This window comes from Delphinapterus leucas, chromosome 15 (assembly GCF_059928025.1).
Source record: "Delphinapterus leucas isolate spDelLeu-1000000601 "Yukka" chromosome 15, BTC_Dleu_Yukka2, whole genome shotgun sequence".
NCBI classification, from domain to species: Eukaryota; Metazoa; Chordata; class Mammalia; order Artiodactyla; family Monodontidae; genus Delphinapterus; species Delphinapterus leucas.
The window spans coordinates 36,959,848-36,981,385 of NC_143143.1; the positions used below are offsets into that span (position 1 = coordinate 36,959,848).

At 48.7% G+C, this 21,538-nt stretch overlaps 2 protein-coding genes across 3 annotated transcripts in view; both read right to left on the reverse strand.

The window, feature by feature from the left end:
* Positions 1–4,626, reverse strand: part of MAPK8IP3 (mitogen-activated protein kinase 8 interacting protein 3) — a 50,387-nt gene extending 45,761 nt beyond the window's left edge. The window contains 1 exon segment of the mRNA XM_089896405.1: positions 1,256–4,626. Within this exon segment, the coding sequence (XP_089752531.1) occupies positions 1,256–1,573 (318 nt within the window). The 5' untranslated portion in view covers positions 1,574–4,626.
* A 117-nt stretch (positions 4,627–4,743) lies between these two features.
* Positions 4,744–21,473, reverse strand: JPT2 (Jupiter microtubule associated homolog 2). 2 transcript variants are annotated; one of them, XM_022594480.3, is made up of 5 exons: positions 21,366–21,473; positions 16,362–16,501; positions 11,061–11,203; positions 8,273–8,318; positions 4,744–7,395 (listed from the first exon to the last, which is right to left on the reverse strand). In XM_022594480.3, exons 1-5 carry the CDS (start codon positions 21,407–21,409, stop codon positions 7,214–7,216), a joined length of 555 nt encoding a protein of 184 aa, XP_022450188.1. In that variant the 5' UTR covers positions 21,410–21,473; the 3' UTR covers positions 4,744–7,213. The 2 variants fall into 2 exon arrangements, with proteins under 2 accessions (XP_022450188.1, XP_022450186.1); XM_022594478.3 differs by having other exon boundaries at positions 16,362–16,587; positions 21,366–21,436.
* Between the last annotated feature and the right edge of the window lie 65 nt (positions 21,474–21,538).

Genomic DNA, 21,538 nt, shown 5'->3' on the forward strand with positions numbered 1-21,538 from the left:
AGCCTCTTGACAGATGAATGAAAAAACCCAAGATCAACATAAAGCACCGTAAGTAGGAACGATACAAGGCACTCTTAATTTTTATAAACACACTTTAAACCAAACTAGGAGGACATAAACTGCCCTAGCTTAAGAAAAAGCCAAAATACTGAAACAGTCTTCCATTTCAATACTAAAATCAAGAATGTGTTAATCCAAATTAGTTAAAAAGGAATTTAGCTCATTTAATAAGAAACTTCCCATTCATAAACCAAAAAGCCATCACCTAATGCCTGGAACAACAGAATGTCAGGGCTTAGAGATCATCTAGGGCAACTGACTCATATGACTGAAGGAAAATCAAAATCCAGAGGGGGGCAGGCGACATGGACAAGGTCACAAAGGCAAGGCAGGAATGAGAACCCAGGTACCCTGAATCCACCTGGGTCTGACAACAGGGCTAAATATTTCATAGTGAATGAATGAAGGTAAGTGGTATTCCCTGCAATGCATGGTTCTTCTAACTGGTTCACAAATAAGTGATTTCCAGGTTATGGAGGTATCCTAAAACACGATCAAATACTTCAAAATTCTACTTTTAACTCCTCAGAAGCCACAGTGGAATTTCTCAGCATTTTCCACATAAGCTAACAATATTCCCAACGGAGGGAACCACAGGGCAAAGAAATCACCTCCGGAAACCTGGAGTCTTTCACCTGGTGCCAGAGGAGCAGCCTAACTGTGGCTTTGGTAATGTGTTTACCTCAATCACCAAATTCACCCATGTCACAGACCATCAAAACATTGGATTAGGGATAAGGCAAAGATCTGACAACACCTCTTCTGGCTGCAGAACCATAAGAAGATCAGAAATCCCCTTTCTGGAAGGGTTTAAAATTAAAATTAAAATTGCAGCAACCAGAAGTTGTAACTGGGGTCTAGGACACGTTTGCGGAAAAACACAAAAGCAAAAAGAACTGGCGTCTGCAATGAGAAGTGGGTATGGAGGGGAGAAGGAGGCCTGAGGCAGTTTAGGATGCAAGGTCCCCCAGTGACGCCAGGTGGTTCAGGGCTAGGGTTCCTGGCTGGAGCAGCAGGCCAGGAGGATGGGGGAGCCAGGCATCAGCCCCTGGGCCGGGCTCGGCGTCGGGGGCGTTGGTGGGATGGGCGGGGCGTGAGCTGGGGCCCGGGCACGGCGGGGGCTAAGGGCGGGGTCCCCGGGCCGGGAAGGACTGGGGTCCCCGGGAGGGGCCCCGGCGCCTCCCGGCCCACGCACCTCCTCGGCCTGCTTGCGCAGCGCCTTCTCCCGCTCGTACTGGGTGAGCAGCTGCTCGTTGTCCTCGCGCAGCAGCTCCAGCTCCACCTCGTGCTCCTGGTTCTCGCTGAGCACCGAGTCCAGATTCTCGAGCACGTTGACCACGAGTGGCATCAGCTCCTTGACGACCTCCTCGTCGTAGCAGTGGATGAGGCGCTCGAACTCGCGGTAGATAGAGCCCGCCAGGCCCGACACCCGCTCCGACATCACTGAGCCAGAGCAGTAGTCGTCCTGGTACACGACCACGCCGCCGCCCTCGTCCATCTGGATCTCCATCATCGCGGCCACCGCCGCCGCCAGCGCGGCCTGCTGTCCGCCGGCGCGCCCGCCCGCTCCGGCTGCCCGTAGTCCGCAGGCCGCGGCCCGTTGCCTGCGCCGCAGCCGCTGTCGCCTCAGCCGCCGCCAGCTGATGCTGATGCTGATGCTGCACCCGTCGCTCAGCGGCCGGAAGTCCCGCCGCCCGGAAGTCCCGCCCCCTAGACAGTGGGGGCGGTGCCCGCCCGTCCAGTCGGAGCCCCGCGGCGTCACGCAGCTAGAGGTCGCAGGGGTCCTAACGTAGGAAGAAGCCAGTCCCCGCGCCAGAAGCTCGGCCGAGCGGGGCTGGGAGCGCTTCCGGTCAGTCTCGTCAGAGCAGCTGTCTGCCAGCTCCCACGACGCAGGCGTGGACTTCTACAAAGTGACAGCGTTATGTCCTAAGTATATACAAATGACTTTGTACGGTTTAGACTTAAGCGAGCGTCCGTGTGCCCACCCTACCCTCCAAAGAAATGGCCGTTATCTTTGTGCGCCCCTCCCTCCCTTCCGGAGTTGACCGCGATGCTGACCTGGTTAAATGTGACTTGCCTTTGTAGCCTCACTGCACAACAGTATGTACTCCTACACAGTTGGTACTCAGAGCTCCCTTCAGAGCGGCTGTGCTTCCCATGGTCCCTCCTGGGATTCCAATTAAATGCAAGTTGCCCGTCTCATCCTAAAATCCAGTAACAAACTCTCACTTGGTCCACTTCTGTGTCCTGATGTTGCATAACTTCTTCAAATTTCCCAGTTTCACTTCAGCTATGTGTAGTCTAACCTCTACGCTGAGTTTTTTATTCCAACTTTTTTTTTTTGGCCTCTCCCCGCAGCATGTGGGATCTTAGTTCCCTGACCAGGGATGGAACCTGCACCCCCTGCAGTGGAAGCGCAGAGTCCTAACCACCGGACCGCTAGGGAAGTCCCTCAACAGTTATATTTTTAATTTCCATTTGTCCTGTTTGGCTTTCTTATATTCTACCAGTTTTGATAGGCCCTTATTTCTTCCACTTTTAGCCAGTTGATTTGCATTTTCTTTCTCCTTGAGGACACCATGAATCTAAGACTTACACTTTCAGCTTTGGGGGCCACACAGGTGGCATGAATCCTGATCATAAACCCATGAGTGACAGCTTAGTGTTAACAGAAATGCTCTTACCCCTGCCTTTTACCTGATGCGATGCTTCAAGGGGAGTTCATCCTAACCTGATTGCACCAATGAACGTTCCTGCAGGTGATGCCCTAAATACTGTTGCACAATTTTCCCCTTGCAATGTACTGTGCTGTACGGATGCTCACCCACCCCACTAAGAAACGATCTGAGGTTTCAGTCTCACATTCAGACTGCCTGGGTTTTGATCCTAGCTAACTGTAAAACTGAGCCTAAAACAATTACCAACCTACTAGGAGTGCTATGAAGATCACAAAAGAGGCTTAGTACAATCTCTAGCAAATAGTAAGCATGCAATATAGACTTGTTTTATATTCTCAAAATAAGCCAGGACAAACATGAAATGTATAATTTCTTCTGGTAAGCAAGTTACAGAGAAAGCTGGTGAATGTTTTGGGGAATGTTTCTGACTTCTGCTCTAAGCCTTTCCAAGAAATATGGCCCCTTTTCAGTTCCTAAAATAGCAAATACAGTAAGCCAGCCACCACTACCAGTCAGAGGCCAACTGACTTGTCATCAACTTTATTAGTTTTTACCACTAACATGTATGGGCAGATTTGTTACTTGAAACTGGTTAAAGAAAAAGGAGTTTTAACAAAATGATATGCTGGATAATTCTTGATGCTTACTGAAGAACACTAGTACACTCTTGAGAGCTCAAGCTAACTGAATTAGAACTTGCTTCCTTTACAATTTGTAAACATAATTCGCTATTCAACTTTTTCTCTTTCTCATTACAAGACCCTAAAATGTAATTTGGGCACACAGGTTTCAAAAGTTCTATCAATACTTTAACTTCGAAGTATCCACCCCTAATGCCTGCTAAAAACTCACCTAGGTCCCTGTAATGTCCCTCTCATTTCTTCCTAAGTTCAAGTTTAGATAGCACTTTGTAGTCACACACAGAACAGGAAGATTTCATTCATGAGCTCCAAGAACGCTAAGGATTAAGAATATAACGAGTTCAGAAAAAAACAAACGGGATAATATAGGAGGAGGTGTAGACATCCTTGCAGGGTTCAATTCACAAAGATGTTAGAACAAGTTACGCTCTGTCCAAAGAGCCATGTATTTCTGGACAAGGCACAGGACCTGAAGAGGGAACCCTTAGATGTCTTCCACTTCTTCACCATAATGCAGGGGAGCCCACCTTGCTCCTCTGACTCAGCCACTGCCTGACCTCTGGAGACAAACAGGCTGTGACACTCCAAAACCTCAGTGCTTGCCTGCAGCTGGAGCAGCTGCTACAAATAGGTGATGTACTGGTGCCAGTGCCTAGCCCAGTTCTGGGAACATGCTCTCAGATGAACAAGTGAAGACAGTGTCAGGTCACCCATGCTGGGTTTCCTTCTGAAGTGCTGTCCAGTTAGCTGGCCCTGATGCAGCAGTCTTCTAGAAGGAAGCCTCCTCTAGTGGAGCTCTCCAGGCAGGCAGTCTGAGAAGCTCCATCACCCTGAGTCCACTTAACACACATAAAGATATTAAGTTTGCTTGTAGGACATATGAAAATAGCTAATATATAAGAAAGAAGAAAAATCTATGCTTTCTCTACAGGACCTGAATCTATAGGCAGATTCTAATAGCTCAGCACTTCATCTACTCACTGTCAGGCTTTCGTGGAAGTTTCAAAGTCAACTCAGAGGCAAATTCTTCAGGAAAACAAGTGGTGTTAAGTGAAAAAAGAATTATTACCTTCAATTTACGTAAACTAAAAGAACGCTGCCACATTTCTGTCCATTGTATTCAAAGCCAAGTCTTTGGTTTTCAAATGAAAAAACCTTAAATCCATAAACTTTGAGAAGATTAATTTTGGCATCTTCTAGTTTAAAAAAAAAGGCAAACCCCATCAACCAATGAAAAGCTGTAAGGGAAGGAGCAGAGTTCAGGCACTCTGGAGAATGGACGTGGAGGAAACACGTGAACATGTCCACCCACCCACCCGCATGCACACACACTGTGCACACAACCAATAGGCAAAGACTCTGAGTACGTGACTGCTAAGTTTAATTCAACGGCTACACCCACTCCTGCCTTGTAAAAATAACAGAATGCTCCTCCCAAAGTTACATCGAGATGTGAGCACAGGTTTGTTGTTTTTGATACAGCTTTACAAAAAGTTGGCACCAAATGCACATAAAGTTTTAAGGCTTAATAAAAATACAGATGAGTAATTTCTCAATGCAGCTTGGAGGTTGAGAAAAGGATTCTAAGAGTTAATGAAGCTTCCAAATACAGGCAGTCCCCAATGTACAGAGCATTTTCCAAATGCAAGTGGCCTCCCCCATCAGGTTCAAACGAGCAAAAACTTTTCTGCTGCTCCTCCCAGTGACCAGACTGCTCGGGGCTCTCTAAATCCATGCCCACGGCCCCAAGGAGGGAAAGGAAGAGGGAAGATGGGAACAAAAATAAGGTGATGTGGTCACGGCTGCCCAGAGGCTCTGCTCTGGTTGTTTTCCTCCTTCCCCCAGGCCTCTAACCCCAGCTCTGCTCCGGAAGTCCCTGCCAGGGGAGAGATCTAGAAAGCTCTTCCCCTCATGTAACTGACGGTGAGACTGAAGCCCCGAGGGCCAGCAGCATGTCAGGGTCTTCTTGGCAATCCAATTTGGAATTCACAAATCATTTTCTTGTATATTAAAAAAAAAAAAAGTTATAAATAGCAGTTCATTTCTACCTTTGGAACATCTTATTGTAAGTTAAACAAGTTAGTGTGTTTGAGCTTAAAAGCTAACCACCATTTATGACATTTTTTAATGTGGAAAAAAATGAATTCCAGACAACTTTCCTATAAATGACCATCTGAAGGATGGAGGAGATAGGAAGCACTTGAGAGTCACATAGAATCAGTGTTTCTTGGCTCCAAAGTCAGCAGGGGGACAGAAAAGCAAAGTGTCTTTGCTTGGCAAAGCACCGTGTGAACCCCCCCAGCGCCCGTGGAGGATGTGGAGCTTGGCAGGGAGCTCCTGTAGGCACTTGAGCGTCCAGGCCACTAGAAGTGTGACTACATTTTAACGATGAAGACATTTTTAGCACCTGCATTAGCTTTGTAGGCACTTGTACCAGTAGCTCCAACCCAGACTGTTGGTCCCACATGACTGCAGTACAGGAACCGACATCGTAGCCCTTTAGAGGCTCAATGGGAGAAACTTCCACCCGACAGATTACAGCACCACGATTCTTGCCAGCCCATTATCTTTGCTGGCAAATACCATGGAATGGGCCAGTTGAGACTTTACTGCCAAACTATTTAATCTCTTGGCCTAAGGTCTCTAAGACTCATCTGGAAACTGTGAATATGATCCAGAGGTTCTGCAAAGCTTTATAAAGGGTGGCCTAAGAACACTTTCCTTCCTCTTTGGTGTACCTGAGCAACAGACTTTTTTCTAGAAAGGTGTCAATAACAGACCAGAGTCAACAGTTACTGATGTAAAGCTGGTACTTGAGAACAGGTCTTGAGCTATTATGACAGAATCCAAACCTAAGAACCCACGGTTCTCAAGCATCTCTTCTTCCCACTGTCAGCAGGAATATAAATGAAGACACATGAAGGAGTTAAACAATCCCATTACCTGGATATATCTGGGTAGTTTAAAAGTCCTATAGAAGTTAGTGGCCTTGTAAATAGGAAGTGTTGCTGGTGAAGGGAACTGTCCACATCATTGGTGAGGAGCAAAGGCCTAGACTTAAGGCTGATGAGGAAAAAAGGAACAATTCACAAGCAAAACTGCCTGTAAAGAGCCCAAAACCAGTCTCTCGTGGATGAAAGGGAGAGATTTCTACTTAAGATCTGGCCAAGGATTGAGAGGGCAGAAGCGGGGCACCTTGGGAGATCAGGGTACAAAATCTTTCCATAAAGCATCAGACTGAGAACAACATTTTGGTTTTTTGTTGACAGCTGCTGAGGAAAAGCAATGAAGATGTTTCAAGAAAATCTGTGGAACTGAAGTGAAAAACACTGGGGCCGAAGTCCCAGAAACAGAGACTGTGTCCATGAAGGGTAAACAGCATCAGGATCTGAGGGGTCTATCCAGATACCCACCCTCCCCACCCCACTAGGGTTTCAGCGTGTCTTGCTCTTCTATCCCACAGTAACGGACACATGGTTTCTGGATTTCTCTCAAAGGCTTTAAACTCTGCTACTGTGTTAGTGACTCCTAGATACCCAATTAGCCAACACACCAAGGACGTGAAGACCCCACACCTCAGGCGCACCTGCCTGGCACCACCTCCCTGCCCACCCACCCCGGAGCTCCTCTCACACCAGGGATCACGTTTCCTCCCTTGGTTTCTGGGAGGCGAGGTCTCTGGCTTCTCGTGATGGCAGTGGAGCCGGAGCAGCAGCTTCAGGTGTCCACCCAACAGACCCTCTCCCCACCCCGCTCCTTCAGGCTAAAGAAACTATAATTTTGAAATCCTATCTCTCGAGTTTCTTGTCTGGCTATGGGGGACGCAGCAGCATCTTAGTAGAAGGAGATGCTGGACTTGCCTCCAGGCGGGTTCAGGACTTTGTTGTGGGAGCGAGGCCTCGGGCCCAGCCTGGGCTCATGGCTGTCAACGGTGGGCGCAGGCTCCTGGGCGCGGGCTGCTTCTCTCGGGCCACCTGGCTCACCCGGCTCTTGTCTGGGGGAGGCGCTGGCTGTGGCTGCGGGACAAAGTCAGCACAGCGTCCTGTTAGAGGCTGCCTGCCACCCAACGGGCAAGGGCATGCCGTCCGGGGAAATGTGAAAGCAGAGCAGGTTCTGCCTGCCCCAGGACTGGGCTGAAGCCAGGCTTGTATTGAAACACGCTTGGAAAAATCCTTGAGGGGTTATCTCCACACTGCTTGCTGGACTCCCCTCCCCTCCATCCCACCTCAAGTATGAAAAGGAAACGTCCTCAAAGTGAGCTCGTCTTAAGTGAGGGGCCCAGCAAGGCAAGGCAAGGTTACTCTGGACTTTCTGAATGAACGAATTCCCATCTCTTCCTAACTGACAAAGGGAAATGGTGACCCGAAGGCAGAAATCAGTGCCTGCAGTCAGCTCAGAGGACCATGGGGGACTGACTGGGCCTGACACCCAAGCCCACGAGCGGGGTGGCTCACTGCGGAGAGATCCATCAGGGGGGAGCCCCGCCCCTACCACAGCCCCGCACTGCTCCTCCTCACCACCACCCCCCCCACCCGTCTTCCCCTCCTTCACGCCCTCTCTTCTGCCAGGTCTGAAAGTGCTGCCCTTGGTCACAAGTTCATTGAAGGCTTTGGACCCTTGCCCTTCACTACATGAGATGAGCTCCTAGAAGAGGACGCCTTGGCCTTAGGCCCAGGCTGACCAGCACTGACAGGAGGTGCAGAAAAGTGGGAATGCTGTCACCAGAAGTAACTGAGCCCATTTCCCCTGCCTCCTTCCAACACAAAACCCTCCCGCAATCACAACTCTGCTGTCTTCACCAGCAGGCTGCAGGGGCACCGGGTTTTCCCTCCCCACCCACCAGCGGCCTCTGCAAAGCGTGGGCCCCAGGGAAGGGACAGAAAATAAGCTCACCTCTAAGGTCCAGTGTGTCCTCTCCCTCACACAGGAACACGTGGTCCTGTAACGAGGCAAACCCAGGTCAATCAGCCACTCGGACACCTCCTACCTCGCGCAGGCAGATGACGGGAAAAGCGTGGATGACCTGGGTCTATTTTTACCTTTAAAAAGTTTTTATTTGGACAATTTTAACCATAAACAAAGCAGAGAGAAGAGCCCCGTGAGCCCCCAGGTAACCTGCTCTACAGCAAGTGACATCAGCTTGCTTGCCTCCATTCTGGTCTCAGCCACACATGCCTCCCAACTTCCAGCCCTCCACTCCTTAGTGGGATTATTTGAAAGCAAATCCCATATTTCATTTATCCATACATATTTCAAGATGTGGCTCTTTAAAATGTCCTAAAAAACTCTCTCGCAACTGCAAAAATTAATGACTCCTTAAATGTCTTAACACGTAGTCAAGTTTAAACTCAGCACATGTTCTCACAGTCATCCGTGTTGCACTGTGTGTCAGAACTTAATTCCTCTTTAGGGCTGAATAATATAACATCACATGTGTACAGCACAGCACATTCTGTTCACCCATTCAACTGCCGATGGACACTTGGGTTGTTTCCACTCTTGTTATTGTGAATAATGCTATTAAAATTAAGTGTACAAGTATCTGTTTGAGTTCTTGTTTGCACAATTGGGGGTATATATCTAAGAGTAAAACTGCTGGATCATATGATAAATTCTATGTTTAACTTCTTCAGAAACGGCCAAACTGTTTTCCACAGTGACTGAACCATTATACATTCCCAAGAGCAGTGTATGAGGGTTCCAATTTCTCCACAGCCTCACCATTTCTTATTTTCTGTTTTTTTTGATAATAGCCATCCTAGCGGGTGTTAAGTGGTATCTCATTGTGATTTTGATTGGCATTTCCCCACTAAGGATGGTCAGCATCTTTTCATATGTTGATTGACCATTTGTGTGTCTTCTTTGGAGAAATGTCTATTCAAATGCTTTGCCTCCTTTTTTCTGGTTCTGAACTTTTTATTTCAAAAAATTTTATTTTATTCAAGTATAGTTGATTTACAATGTCGTGTTAATTTCTGCTGTACAGCACAGTGATTCAGTTATACATTCTTTTTCATATTCTTTTCCATTATGGTTTATCACAGGATATTGAATATAGTTCCCTATCCTATACAGTAGGAGGATCTTGTTTATCCATTCTATATGTAATAGTTTGCATCTGCTAACCCCAAACTCCCATGCCATCCCTCCCCCTTGCCTCTGCCCATTTTTGAATGTGGTTGTCTTTTTGTTGCTCAATTGTAAGGGTTCTTTACATATTCTGGCTAGATAGCAAATCTTTGTCAGATATGTGATGTGCAAATACTTTCTCCCATTCTGTGAGCTGCCTTTTCATTCTCTTGATAGTATCTTTTGATGCACAAAAGTTTTTAATTTTAAGGAAGTTCAACTTATTTATTTAAATTTTGTTGCCTGTTTTTGGTGTCACATTTAAGAAACCACTGCCGAATCCAAGAATAATATCTGTCCCTATATTTTGAGTTCATTTTTGTACATGGTGTAAGGTAAGGGTCCACCTTCATTCTTCTCATGTGCACATTCAATTTCCCAGCACCATTTGTTGGAGAGACCGCTCTCCCCTCACGAATGATCTTGGCACTCTTGTGGAAATATCAATGAACTACAGATGTGAGTTATTTCTCAGCTCTCAATTCTATTCTGTTGGTCTACATGCCAGCACCATGCTGTTTTGATTCATGTAGTTTTGTAGTAAGCTTTGAAATTGGGAAGTGTGACCCTCCAATCTTGTACTTCATTTTCAAGATTGTTTGGCCATTCAGGGTCCCTTGAGATTCCATATGAATTTTAGGATAGGTCTTTCCATTTTTTTAAAAAAACAAACAAACACCACAAACAAAAACAAACCAAAAAACCAAACCACACCACTGTTGGAACTTTGATAGGGATTGCAATCCTCAGTCTTTTTAAAAATTACTAAGATCTCCCTGTATTGACTCCATGTAGTTTCCTATATCTTATATTACTCTGACTAAACCCCTGTGGTGTTGTGGTGTTGATTGATATGAGGATTGGTCTGACTGAGGCTTGGTTGTTTTGATAAGAATTCAAAGATGGTCCATGGGGCTTCCCTGGTGGCGCAGTGGTTGAGAGTCCACCTGCCGATGCAGGGGACACGGGTTCGTGCCCCAGTCCGGGAAGATCCCACATGCCGTGGAGTGGCTGGGCCCGTGAGCCATGGCTGCTGAGCCTGCACATCTGGAGCCTGTGCTCCGCAACGGGAGAGGCCACAACAGTGAGAGGCCCGCATACCGCAAAAAAAAAAAAAATTATCAGGAACCCATAAATTCTAAGTATTTGGTGAATTTTAATCCGATGCAGTTACTGTACTTATTGATTGATGACCACTAAAAATAGTGGAATGTTTATGAGGTGAACTCCCCTGTTTTACATTCAGTATTATAAATATCCTCAGCATCCATCCATGATGTGCAGAGAACGGCAGTGGCCTACCTGCAGTGGGCTGCCCCCACCACCAGCGACCCCCAAGGCTCGAGTCATCACGAGGCTGGAATACATTCCTCTGATGACCCAGGAGAGCTCTGAAACTCGGTGACCAATGACTACAGCCAGGAAAAGCAATGTCACCCATCTTGTCTCTTCCTAATAACATGTCACACCTGCCTCAGAGCCTTTTTAAGAGTACCCGGCTCAAGTTTTGCTTTTCTTACTCTCATGTCTGCTATCTGTATGCAGTCCATACCTTGGGTTTGTTTGGGTGTGCCATGGGTGAAGTAGCAGCGACTGGGGAGCCAAAAATGTCACTGGTCTTCCCACCAGGGGGGTTCAGACGCTGTCGAGTCTGCACAGGCATGGATTCGTCAAATATACCACTTCCTTTCCCCCCTGAAGAAAAAATCAGGATGGTTAGCAACCCGGAACATCCACCCCACCCACCCTCCACACTCGTGACTTCAGAGACCTCCTCTCACCGCAGTGCCAGTCCTGAATTCAGGCCAACAAGGGTGGGGTGATCAGGTTGACGAGCATCCCTAAAGACCCATGTCAAACCCAGCCCCTTTCTGGGGGCCAGCTGGGGCCTCACGAGAACTGAGCTGTCCCGGGCTTGCCGCTAGGAGTGAGACAGTAAGATGGCATAAAACAGCATTTTCCCCTCTAGAATTTCCTTAACCCTGAACTTTTCATGTTTTCCTGCTGAAGAATCTTCTACGTTAAAGCCATGAAAAGTTCTTTCATAGATTAAAAGCAAACACCCAGGGCTTCCCTGGTGGCGCAGTGGTTGAGAGTCCACCTGCCGATGCAGGGGACATGGGTTCGTGCCCCGGTCTGGGAAGATCCCACATGCCGCAGAGCGGCTAGGCCCGTGAGCCACTGCCGCTGGGCCTGCGCGTCCAGAGCCTGTGCTCCGCAGCAGGAGAGGCCACAGCAGTGAGAGGCCCACGTACCACAAAAAAAAAAGCAAACATCCGCTAAATTTTGAGGTCAGACAGACAGAACTGAATTAATAACATGCCCTATTCAAGGCAAACCTGTAATCTGGAAAACAACATTTACTGAGAATGACTACTCTCCTCACCTCAATCTGTCTGGAACTTCCAGTGACAGCTAGATGTGTCACTGAATTACAGACATTTAACATCTTTGCTGCCAAACAGAAATGATTTGATGAGCTACAGTGAAAATATGCACCTCAGATGTAAGGTTTTTTTGTTTTTTTTTTGCGGTACGCAGGCCTCTCACTGTTGTGGTCTCTCCCATTGCAGAGCACAGGCTGCGGACGCGCAGGCTCAGCAGCCATGGTTCACGGGCCTAGCCGCTCCGCAGCATGTGGGATCTTCCCGGACCGGGGCACGAACCCATGTCCCCTGCATCGGCAGGCGGACTCTCAACCACTGCACCACCAGGGAAGCCCTCAGATGTAAGTTCTTATAAGCTGATGGCTAAGGCATGGACGTGAGAAGTAAATGCCGACGTTAAACAGGAAGATGCTAGCACATGCCGCCAGCCCAACCCCCTCTGCACTCAGCAACCAGCGCCTCCCTTCCACCAAGCGCCCATTAAGATTTATAATCTTACAGAAGAAAGAAGGTGCATCCACAAATGGCTATGAGACCAGACACAAGTTGCTCGGCCCCTGTACGCCCCACATTCCTCACCCTTTGAACGGCGGTTGTACAAGGCCCTTCCTCACGGCGCTGTGGGGGGATTCAGTGACTCACTGCCGCTTGTGTGTCAAATGCTTACGACAACACTGGGGACATAAATGCTCAGTGAGCATTTGCTAAAGAAGCTTCCCTTGGACACTGTTCAGTGAAAAAGGCACAAAACGATCTAGACAGCACACAGCGTCTTACTGTAAAAGGAAGGGTATTCTTATCCACCTGTATGTGAATAAAGGGCATTGGTTACTCCACTTTCCTCCCTGCAAAGTGCTCCCCTCTGGGGGCCATGTGTCTGCTCAGGAAATGGGGTGGCTGTGGTGCAGGGGCTTAGGACTGCTAAACATATTCATTTTTATAGTTGTGATCTTTGTTGACTGTCTCCAGGAAATTCAATTTTAAACAGTCACTTCTTGGCTGTAATAACCCATACTGTTAGAACAGGGGACAGTGCACCGTGAGAGGAGCACGGAGCTCCAAGGAGGAGGAAGCTCCATGGGGCGCTTGTCCCCTCGCAAGCCCTCAGACTTGACCAGCCTTTTGGGACGCCGGTTGGTTGTCTGGGGGACACAAAGCACAGCTCCACAAGGACGGGAACCTGGCCCTGGAAGCTTTTCTGGGCCAGGAGAAGCTTAGAGAATGGGTGGGACTGACTGCAGGAAGATGCACACATTCGTGTCGTTTGAGGCCGATCACAAGCCTTCCAGCCCCAGTCCCAGCCTCCCAGGGACCCGCAGCCCTCGGGCTGGGGTAGGCGGCACAGCATGGGGTCAGGACCCAGTGCCAGGCGGGATCCTGCTCAGCCGCTAACCAACTGTTTGACAGCACCTGGCTGGGGTCATTGGTGAGATAAGTGAGTTGACACGTGGAGTGGGCAGAGCAGAGCGTGGAGAGGAAGCTCCCAGTCATGCTGCTGGGCTGCTGTTACAAACAGGGTGTCGTCAGCAGAAATGTTTGGACTACAAAGTGGAGAAAAGCTGCTGCCCGAGGTCACCCCTCGCTGCTTGTTACCACGCTGTTGCTGGTCATGCTTAAGTAAATTCTTTCTAAGATCGCATTCAGCTTATTTTAAAATGCAAGATAAAAATAAAAGTAACTCAATTTCAAGTTTTTGGTTAAAGGCACTGCTCATTTAAAAACATTTTAAAAACTATGAAACATGACACAGATAAGTACCTAAGATATAAATAAAGCAAACACCCAAGTAACGATCACAGACGATCACGTGTCTTACAGAATGCTATCAACTCCCAAAAACCTGTGTGGTTCTGTGTCCGAATTTTCTGGAAACTACAAACTTCTTGTAGTTTTACCATGTATATGTCCAACCCTAAACAACACAGTTCTGTTTTTGAATTTTATGAAAAGTAAAATAACAGACACACTGCACATCTATTATTCAACATTTTACCTGAAAGATGAATTTGGCTATGAAGGTGGAAAAGATGCTCAATTCACTCATAATTGAAGAAAAATAAATTCAAGATATACTTTTTAAAGAACCAAATCACAAGGCACAGCACCTTGCGTGGGGAGCAAGCGCTACAGACATCCTGGAGCACACGTCTGAAGACCAGTGGAAGCACCAGCATTTTATTTATTTATATTATGATTATTTATTTTTGGCTGTGTTGGGTCTTCGTTGCTGCACGCGGGCTTTCTCTCGCTGCGGTGAGCGGGGGCTACTCTTCGTTGTGGTGCGCGGGCTTCTCATTGCGGTGGCTTCTCTTGTTGTAGAGTACGGGCTCTAGGTGCACAGGCTTTAGTAGTTGTGGCATGAGGGCTCAGTAGTTGTGGCTCGCGGGCTCTAGAGCGCAGGCTCAGTAGTTGTGACACATGGGCTTAGTTGCTCTGCGGCATGTGGGATCTTCCAGGGCCAGGGATCAAATCTGTGTCCCCTGCACTGGCAGGCAGATTCTTAACCACTGCGCCACCAGGGAAGCCCTAGAACCATCATTTTAAACTGACCCAGCAATTCCATTTCAGGAAATTTACCCCAATTGATATATTCAGGAGGTAAGTTGGGAACACGGGCTTTGGAGTCAGGAAAACCTGCATCCAAAGGCTAGTTCTGCCACCCCAGCGAGCTGTGGACTCAGGCAGGCCAGTGAACCCCAAGCCTCAGCTTCCTCCTCTGTAAAGGGGGTAACGCCACCTATCCCCTAAGCTGTGGAGAAGACCGGCACCCAGCACAGCCCCTGACAAACACCAAATGACCCACCCGTATCAATCACCACTGTCAGGAGGAGGTCTAAACCAGAAGAATAGATGAAACACGGCACCCGACCAGCCTGGGTTAACTTCCAGTGATGGCCAGTGGCAAGTCCCTTGCTCCGAACGTGCTCCATTAGGCCCTCCCCGGAGTCTGCGGGGTCGAGTCTGTGGGGCTGGACATACCAGCAGGTTCCCTTCTGGGCTGCCCTTGAAATTCATCACAGGTGATTTTCTTCCTTCTTTCCTTTCTTCCCTCCTTCCTCTCTCTCTTTTTTTTAATGTAATTCATTCATCAGTTAGAAAGAGCTCTTGGGTGACAGGAGGAGGCAGAGGGGGGGACTCCGGCGTTTGTTAAATGCTCAACTATCATCACAGAGCACTTGGCAGGACAGAAAACAAACCCCAAACAACAGGACCATGAGAAGCAGACATTTTGGCACAGGGCGTCCCGTCGCTGTCATGATACCTTGTCACTGTGCACAACGTAGGGGTTTTCTAACTCTCCAGTCAGGAGGGGCCCAGGCTGCCCACAGGGCACGAGATGGGCGGGGGAGCATAAGATTCTGAGGGCCTGGCAAAGCAGCGCCGCCCCACGCTGCCACACTGTCTAGAGAACCCAAAGCCCCAGAGACAGCTGCAGCCGCGCATGGTGCCGAGCCAGAGCCATGGCTGCTGGTGCACCCACCTCCAGTGCCTCCAGTCTGAGTCTATCTGCCGCATCACATCGTTGGTACAAAGGATGAGCAGGGCTGAGCACTCCTGGCCCTGCACCCCCACAAACTGGGTAGGGGAGAATGTTACTCAGCAAGAACCACCTGCTTCTCTGCTATAACTAAATCCAAAGATACCACTAACCTCCACCCCTCCTTACCCCCCACCCCAAACCACTGAAAACAACCAAACAACCAAAAAACTAGCTTTTGAATCTATTGCTTTGTGTGTCCTCTAGGTTTGTCAAGCAATATTTGTACCCAGAATTGGGGTGGGGTAGGGAGCAGTTCCAGCTCTGGTTCTGCTTGATTTCGTTATTTGTCTGAAATTCTGACTCCTGTGTTGGGTCTCTCAGATCTTTAAGGATGGAACAAACCTTGTCTTCCCCTCGTAGATACAGACAGGGGAAAGCTCCTCAGGTAACTATCACTGTACAGTCGCTCAGCTGGACCGTCCATCAGCCAAGAGAAACACTCTTCTGAGATTCCCTCCCACTGGAGCCATTAGAAGGTGGGTAAGTAGTGAGGAGCCACACAGATGTGTGCCAGGCTGAGCCACCCTTTTTAGTTTCAATCCCACTAACAATCTGATTAAAACTACTCTAAATGCACAATTTGTATGCAATTTCAAGAATCTCAAGGAGTCCATGGGACAATTTGGGGAGCCTCCGTGGTGGGAACCAGAACCCCACCATCTGCCTTTGTACCCTCAGTGCCTGTACGCAGCCAGTATCTGGTGACAGATGAGGGGGAGTTCCAAAATGACCGAGCCACCTTCAGGACACAAAGCACAAGTCAGGATAAAACTTTCCTTCCACTCTAGGACTCTGATGGCAGGGGATAACCTGCACCAGAAAATATCTGAAAGGATCAATATAAAGAAAGGGAAAATTTTATCAAAAGAGCAGCACAAAAGAGAACAGGTAGAGGCCAAAGGGTTAAGGAGTCAAAAGCCCATACCAGGGGGATTGGTCCTTTTGGGTATGTTCTGAGGTTCTTCAGTTGATCCAAAAATATTAGATGCCATCCTGTCGGGCCTGCGTGGAGATGCGGCTTCTTCTGGACGATCACTCTGCTCTCCTCCCGGGGGCTTCATGGCCCTGCAAGCAGACAGGGTGTGAGGGACCGACAGATGGCCCCGGCGCCGCCATCCAGGGACTGTGGCACAGCCAGACAGGGCAGACATCTGTGGGAAAACCACACACCGTGGCACGAAAAGCTCATGGCCGTTGGCCAGCCGACAAACCTCCCTCCTTGCCCTTGAGTTCCCTTAAAGGTTTTCTCTGCACACCTTGATTATGCCAAGACCTCCAGAGATGTGCATACTCTGTAGTTACTCCTGTGACCTCTCATTAGTAAAATTAAAGTTTCCATAAAACAGGCAAACTGAGCCAGTTCAGTAGAATTTAATAGTCACTTTAATTAGCAGACAATAGTGCTGGGTGTTGTAGCTCACACTCCCTCAGCGTTTATACACGCTAGCTCCTGTTCCAAGGACCTGACACGGCCACCCTCTAAGGCAGGCATGATTTTCACAGAGATGAGTGTGAGCTAAAGACAGGGCCACACAGGAAGTAGCAGAGCCAGGACTCAGACCCAGGCAGTCTGGCTGCAGAGCTCAGACTACACCCTAATAATCCTCAACATCCTCTAGAAAGAAACGACGGGGCAGTGCACCACTTACCCACAGAGTAAGCTTGACCCAGAGAGCTGCGTCCTCAAAAGGGCAGCCACTGGCCACTGTGGCCAGTGGGCACTTGTACATGGGGGTCTGAGCTCTGATGTGCTGTAGGTATAGATTACACACCAGACTTTGAAGACTCAGCACAAAGAAGAAAAGGCAGAATATCTCTTTAATTGTATGTTTTACATTGATCACATGTTGAAATAATGTTTTGTACATATTAAGTTGAATAATATCTATTAAACTTAATTTTTCCTGAATCTTTTTATTTTTTAAAATGTGGCTACTAGAAAATTTAAAATTCCTTATGTGGCTCACATTTCTAATGGAAAGTGTCAGCTCAGACCACGGGGAGCACCACCCCCACTAACACACGTGAGTCCTGGGAATCTACACCAGGCTGATGATTTCCAGTCCCAAGGTCTGGTACCACCAATGACAAGTTAAACATCAGACAGATCAGAACACACCAGCTGGACCACTGTTCACTTTAGATCAACACATGTGCAGAGTGTCACCCCAGCACACACTGGCATCCTTCAAGTGTGGATTTTAATTAAACACCCACAGAGAGCAGTGCTATTCCTACACTCAGTCACCACCAGCCGAATCTACTGTGGTCTCGATCTTTGGGAATCTGCCATTCACTTGGAGGCTGGGTATTTCAGAAGTGGATGAGCAGGACCTTGAGTCACTTTTTATTGCAATAACTGAAGAATTAAGAAAATTCCATAAAGCTCTTCCCTGACACCCCAAGAGCATCGGTCTCCTTCAGCAGGGCAGCATAACACTGAATTCATATGCATCTTTACAGGAAACCTATGGCCACACTGCAGGGCTCTCCCACCAGGGATGGAACCTGTGCTGCCTGCAGTGAAAGCGTGGAGGCCTAACCACTGGACCGCCAGGAAAGTCCCAGGACACCTAGATTTTCAAACGTATTTTAAAGCAGAGTTTTACACTGCTGAGTGGCCCCTGCTCTTTCACCAGTCCTAAGCAAGAGGACTGCCTGTGACCCCAGACATTTAGAAAGAAGTGAAACTGCGGAGCTCGCCACACAAAAGCGATGCAGACACTAGAAGAACAGGATGTTTAACATGCTGTTTCCTCAACAGAGCTAGAAAGGGAGCTGATCATTCGTTGTAATTTAAAGGGAACGGAGTTTTCTGCTCTCTGGCTGTAAAGCAGGACAGCAGAAAGCACTCGTCTGTTCCGAGGGCCACCAGCGTGCCTGCTCACTGGGACGGAGACTGCAGGCAGGCTGCTCGCCACCACCCAAGCCGCCACCCAAGCCGAGTGCGCAGTGGGCCAGCCTTCCACATGGGTTCGGTCACATCAGCTTGAAGGAAGGGGCCAGGGATGCCTGTCCAGCAGTTAGCATTTCCTTAAGGATTTGATAAAGAAAAAAATTACTCGGTTTAAGGGAAAAAACCTTTTTTAAAAAAATGACCAATAACCAGACTTAAATTAGAAAGGCATTAGTAAGACCTCACGTCAGGCCCTCTGGTGGGGGACACCCGAGGCCATCTGACTCCCACACCCATTATAAATCTCACAGCCCCAACACAATGACATTCCTGATTTTTCTTGGCATATTTTCAAGCAGGTCCAACAGGCTTGGATCTCTGAGATCTGCCATCCTCAGAACTGAACTGAGCTTAACATCAAGTCTCATACTGGCATGAACTAAAATTCCTATTTTACTGACTTACTTGCAACACAGCTTTTCTTTCAAACCCTCAAATTGTCAGACCAGATGTGGGGTAGGCTCCCCAGCACTCTCTCCTCTCACATTCCACATCCCTGGATACACGCCTCTCCCTGGCCTCCACCGCTTGCTTCACTCTAACTTGCATGTTCCCTGAGCACCTACCACGGGTGGGCCTGCAACCAGACCCTGTGGATGGAAAGACAAGCAAGAGCAAGTCCTGGGCCTGGCGAAGCTCCCCGCTTTCTGGGAAGGCTAGAGCTGTGCAGAGGCAGTTTCCATGTTCTGCATGAGTGATGCCACAGAGGCACTGAGTGTCACTGGAACTCCAAAGACACCTTTGGAATAGGTAAGGCTCAAATTGTGTCTGCGGTCTCCATGAGGAAAGAGAACCACTGCAGCACAGGAGGTAAGCGATATTTATTTGAAACTGCCAAATGTTAATTTGGGGTGGTGGAAATATGTTATTATATTATTTTGTGTACTTTTCTGAATTTTATTTTACTTTACTTTGAAAAGAAGGGAAGGAAAGTGGTGCCCAAGAATGTTGTAGCAGAGAGATTATCGTACACAATGGCCAAGTTTCCTGGGAAGAGGTGGCAAGCGTCTCCACCACAAAAGCTATGGGGTGGCACTAGGGTCGCACAGCCTTGCAGTAGTCAAGCAAATCACACAAGCTGGGTCTCGAATAAACCGGACTGAGAGTTAAATAGACATTTCCATAAAAACAGAAGCTCCAACAATGGCTCAAGGCGGCCATCACAGGCTCACTATCAAGTGCAGGTATCACTTCAACCCTAATTACAGGAGGGGGATGGGACTACCAGTAGCTCAGACGTCTTGGGGATGACCTCACTACATGGGGATGCCTCCCAGTTATGGCTTCCTTTTTCAGTACCCCTTGGATACATTTCAATGAAGACATTCCAAGTACACAACAGAAACTAAGGGGCACATGATAAGAAAATACACACAGCTCAAGTGGACCACAGAAACAGCAGAGGCCACATCGACGCTCACCTGGAAGGACCCATGCTTGTGACCCCCCCCTCCAACAGCTTATTCCTGTATCCCAGAAAAACTATGGGGGACCTGCCAGGTTTGGAGTGAAGCTGCAAAATAGACCTAGATTAAATTCTTTACAAATATACATCCTGCAGCTTAAAAGACCTCAGATTAATGATGGCTAAAGCATAATGCTTTTATAGTTCAAAATCCCTTTAACACCAGATAATCCTTCAGCAAGAAAACAAAAGTAGGGTTTTAAGAGAGGAAAACCTGGCCCAGTAATCTTACAGCCACCACTTGATTCCCTTCACAGCTAAGTAAAAAGGCCTGTCGAGCTAGTCAATTCCTCTAAGACAAAGCTGCTAACTGATCCCAAGCAGGAGCTTCCAATCGATCATCCAATTAAGATGGGTTTTCCTTCTCCAACATCCTAAAAGGAAGAATTTTCTCCTTATCCTCTCCAAAAACTAATGCCTCAAAGAAATGTGGGTATCAGTTTAGAGCACCAGCTCTGCACTGTCTCCTACAGCTTGGAAGTCAGCCTCACATCAGCGTTCCTCACAGTGCTTATTCGCTAACTGGACCAATGTTTGCTAGGCATCCAGTGCCAGGCTGTGTAAACAAAGAAAGAGTGTACTTAGTGGGAACAACAGAGAAAGTGCTGGGAAGCAGCCCTTGCCCAGCTGGTGTGGGTGGTGCAGAACAGCAGCTTTCAGGCACCAGAAACCTGACTCATTCTGAGCACTCCAGGATATACTTCTGGCCCCATATCAGCACAGATCTAGACGAGAATGATTAATAGTCACTGTTAGTGGGATAAGGACTCATTATTTGGGTAGGAGTATTACCGAATACTGACCTAACTCCCTCAAATTTACAGGGATTTTATCACTCGAAACAATTCTTTAATTTTATGTACTGTTTACCTCAACAGACGTCACACTCTTCTGCTTTTATTGTGGGGCTGGGTCACAGAAAAGGCTCACAATAAAGAAAACTCTTAGGCAGCTAAAGAACCAGCTGGACAACGCAAGCTGGTTCCTCCAGCGGCAGGACACTGCCAGCTCTGGCGACTCTTTGTGACTCCCAATACCCATTGCTCTACAAGCTAAAAAGAAAGTAAGCGCGCTGCTATGTGTTCCTGAGTGTTTAAACCCAGTCGAAACTCCTTCTATCACTTGCTGTGCCGCCTGTTTCCTTGTCAGTAAAGTGGGGGAGGGCGCCGCCTGGCTCCCGGGCTGCGGCAGTGCTGAGGGCTCCCGGGATGAGACTTTGCCCCGAGGCCCATCCACTCGCGCACACGCCGCAGGGCCCCAGAATCCCAGCAGCGCCGCCACGCCCGCCCCCCCGCAGCAGACGGCTCGGACAGCATCTCCGGCGCGCTCGCCAATGAAGGGGCACGTGCTGGGACCGGACGCGCGGGGAGGCACACTCAGGCCTCCGGGTCCCGCGGGCGCGCCCACCTCCCCGACCCGGCCCCGGAGGCCCCGGCTCTGTGAGCTCACCGCGGCCGCCCCGCCGCCCCCGCGCATCCTACGTGACCGTGGCTGCGCCCGCGCCGCACCTGGAGCCGGCCCGGCCTCCCTTACTCTCCGGCGCCCGGAACATGTCGGCCGCCACTCGGAGCCTCCCGGCCGCCTCGCCGTCCTTCCCGCTCGGCCCCGCGCGACCCGAGGCCCGCCTTCTCGCTCTTATTGGGCGCCGCCGACACCAGTCAAGCTGCATCAGCCTATCGTG

Excerpts from the sequence above, each read along its gene's own strand:
- JPT2 (XM_022594478.3), bottom strand. The coding sequence starts at position 16,587 with ATGTCTGCCCTGTCTGGCTGTGCCACAGTCCCTGGATGGCGGCGCCGG. Across the intron at positions 11,204-16,361 it reads CAAAAGGACCAATCCCCCTG|GGGGGAAAGGAAGTGGTATA; the intron begins GTATGGGCTTTT and ends TTTTTTCTTCAG. Across the intron at positions 7,396-8,272 it reads GGACACACTGGACCTTAGAG|CCACAGCCAGCGCCTCCCCC; the intron begins GTGAGCTTATTT and ends TTTGTCCCGCAG.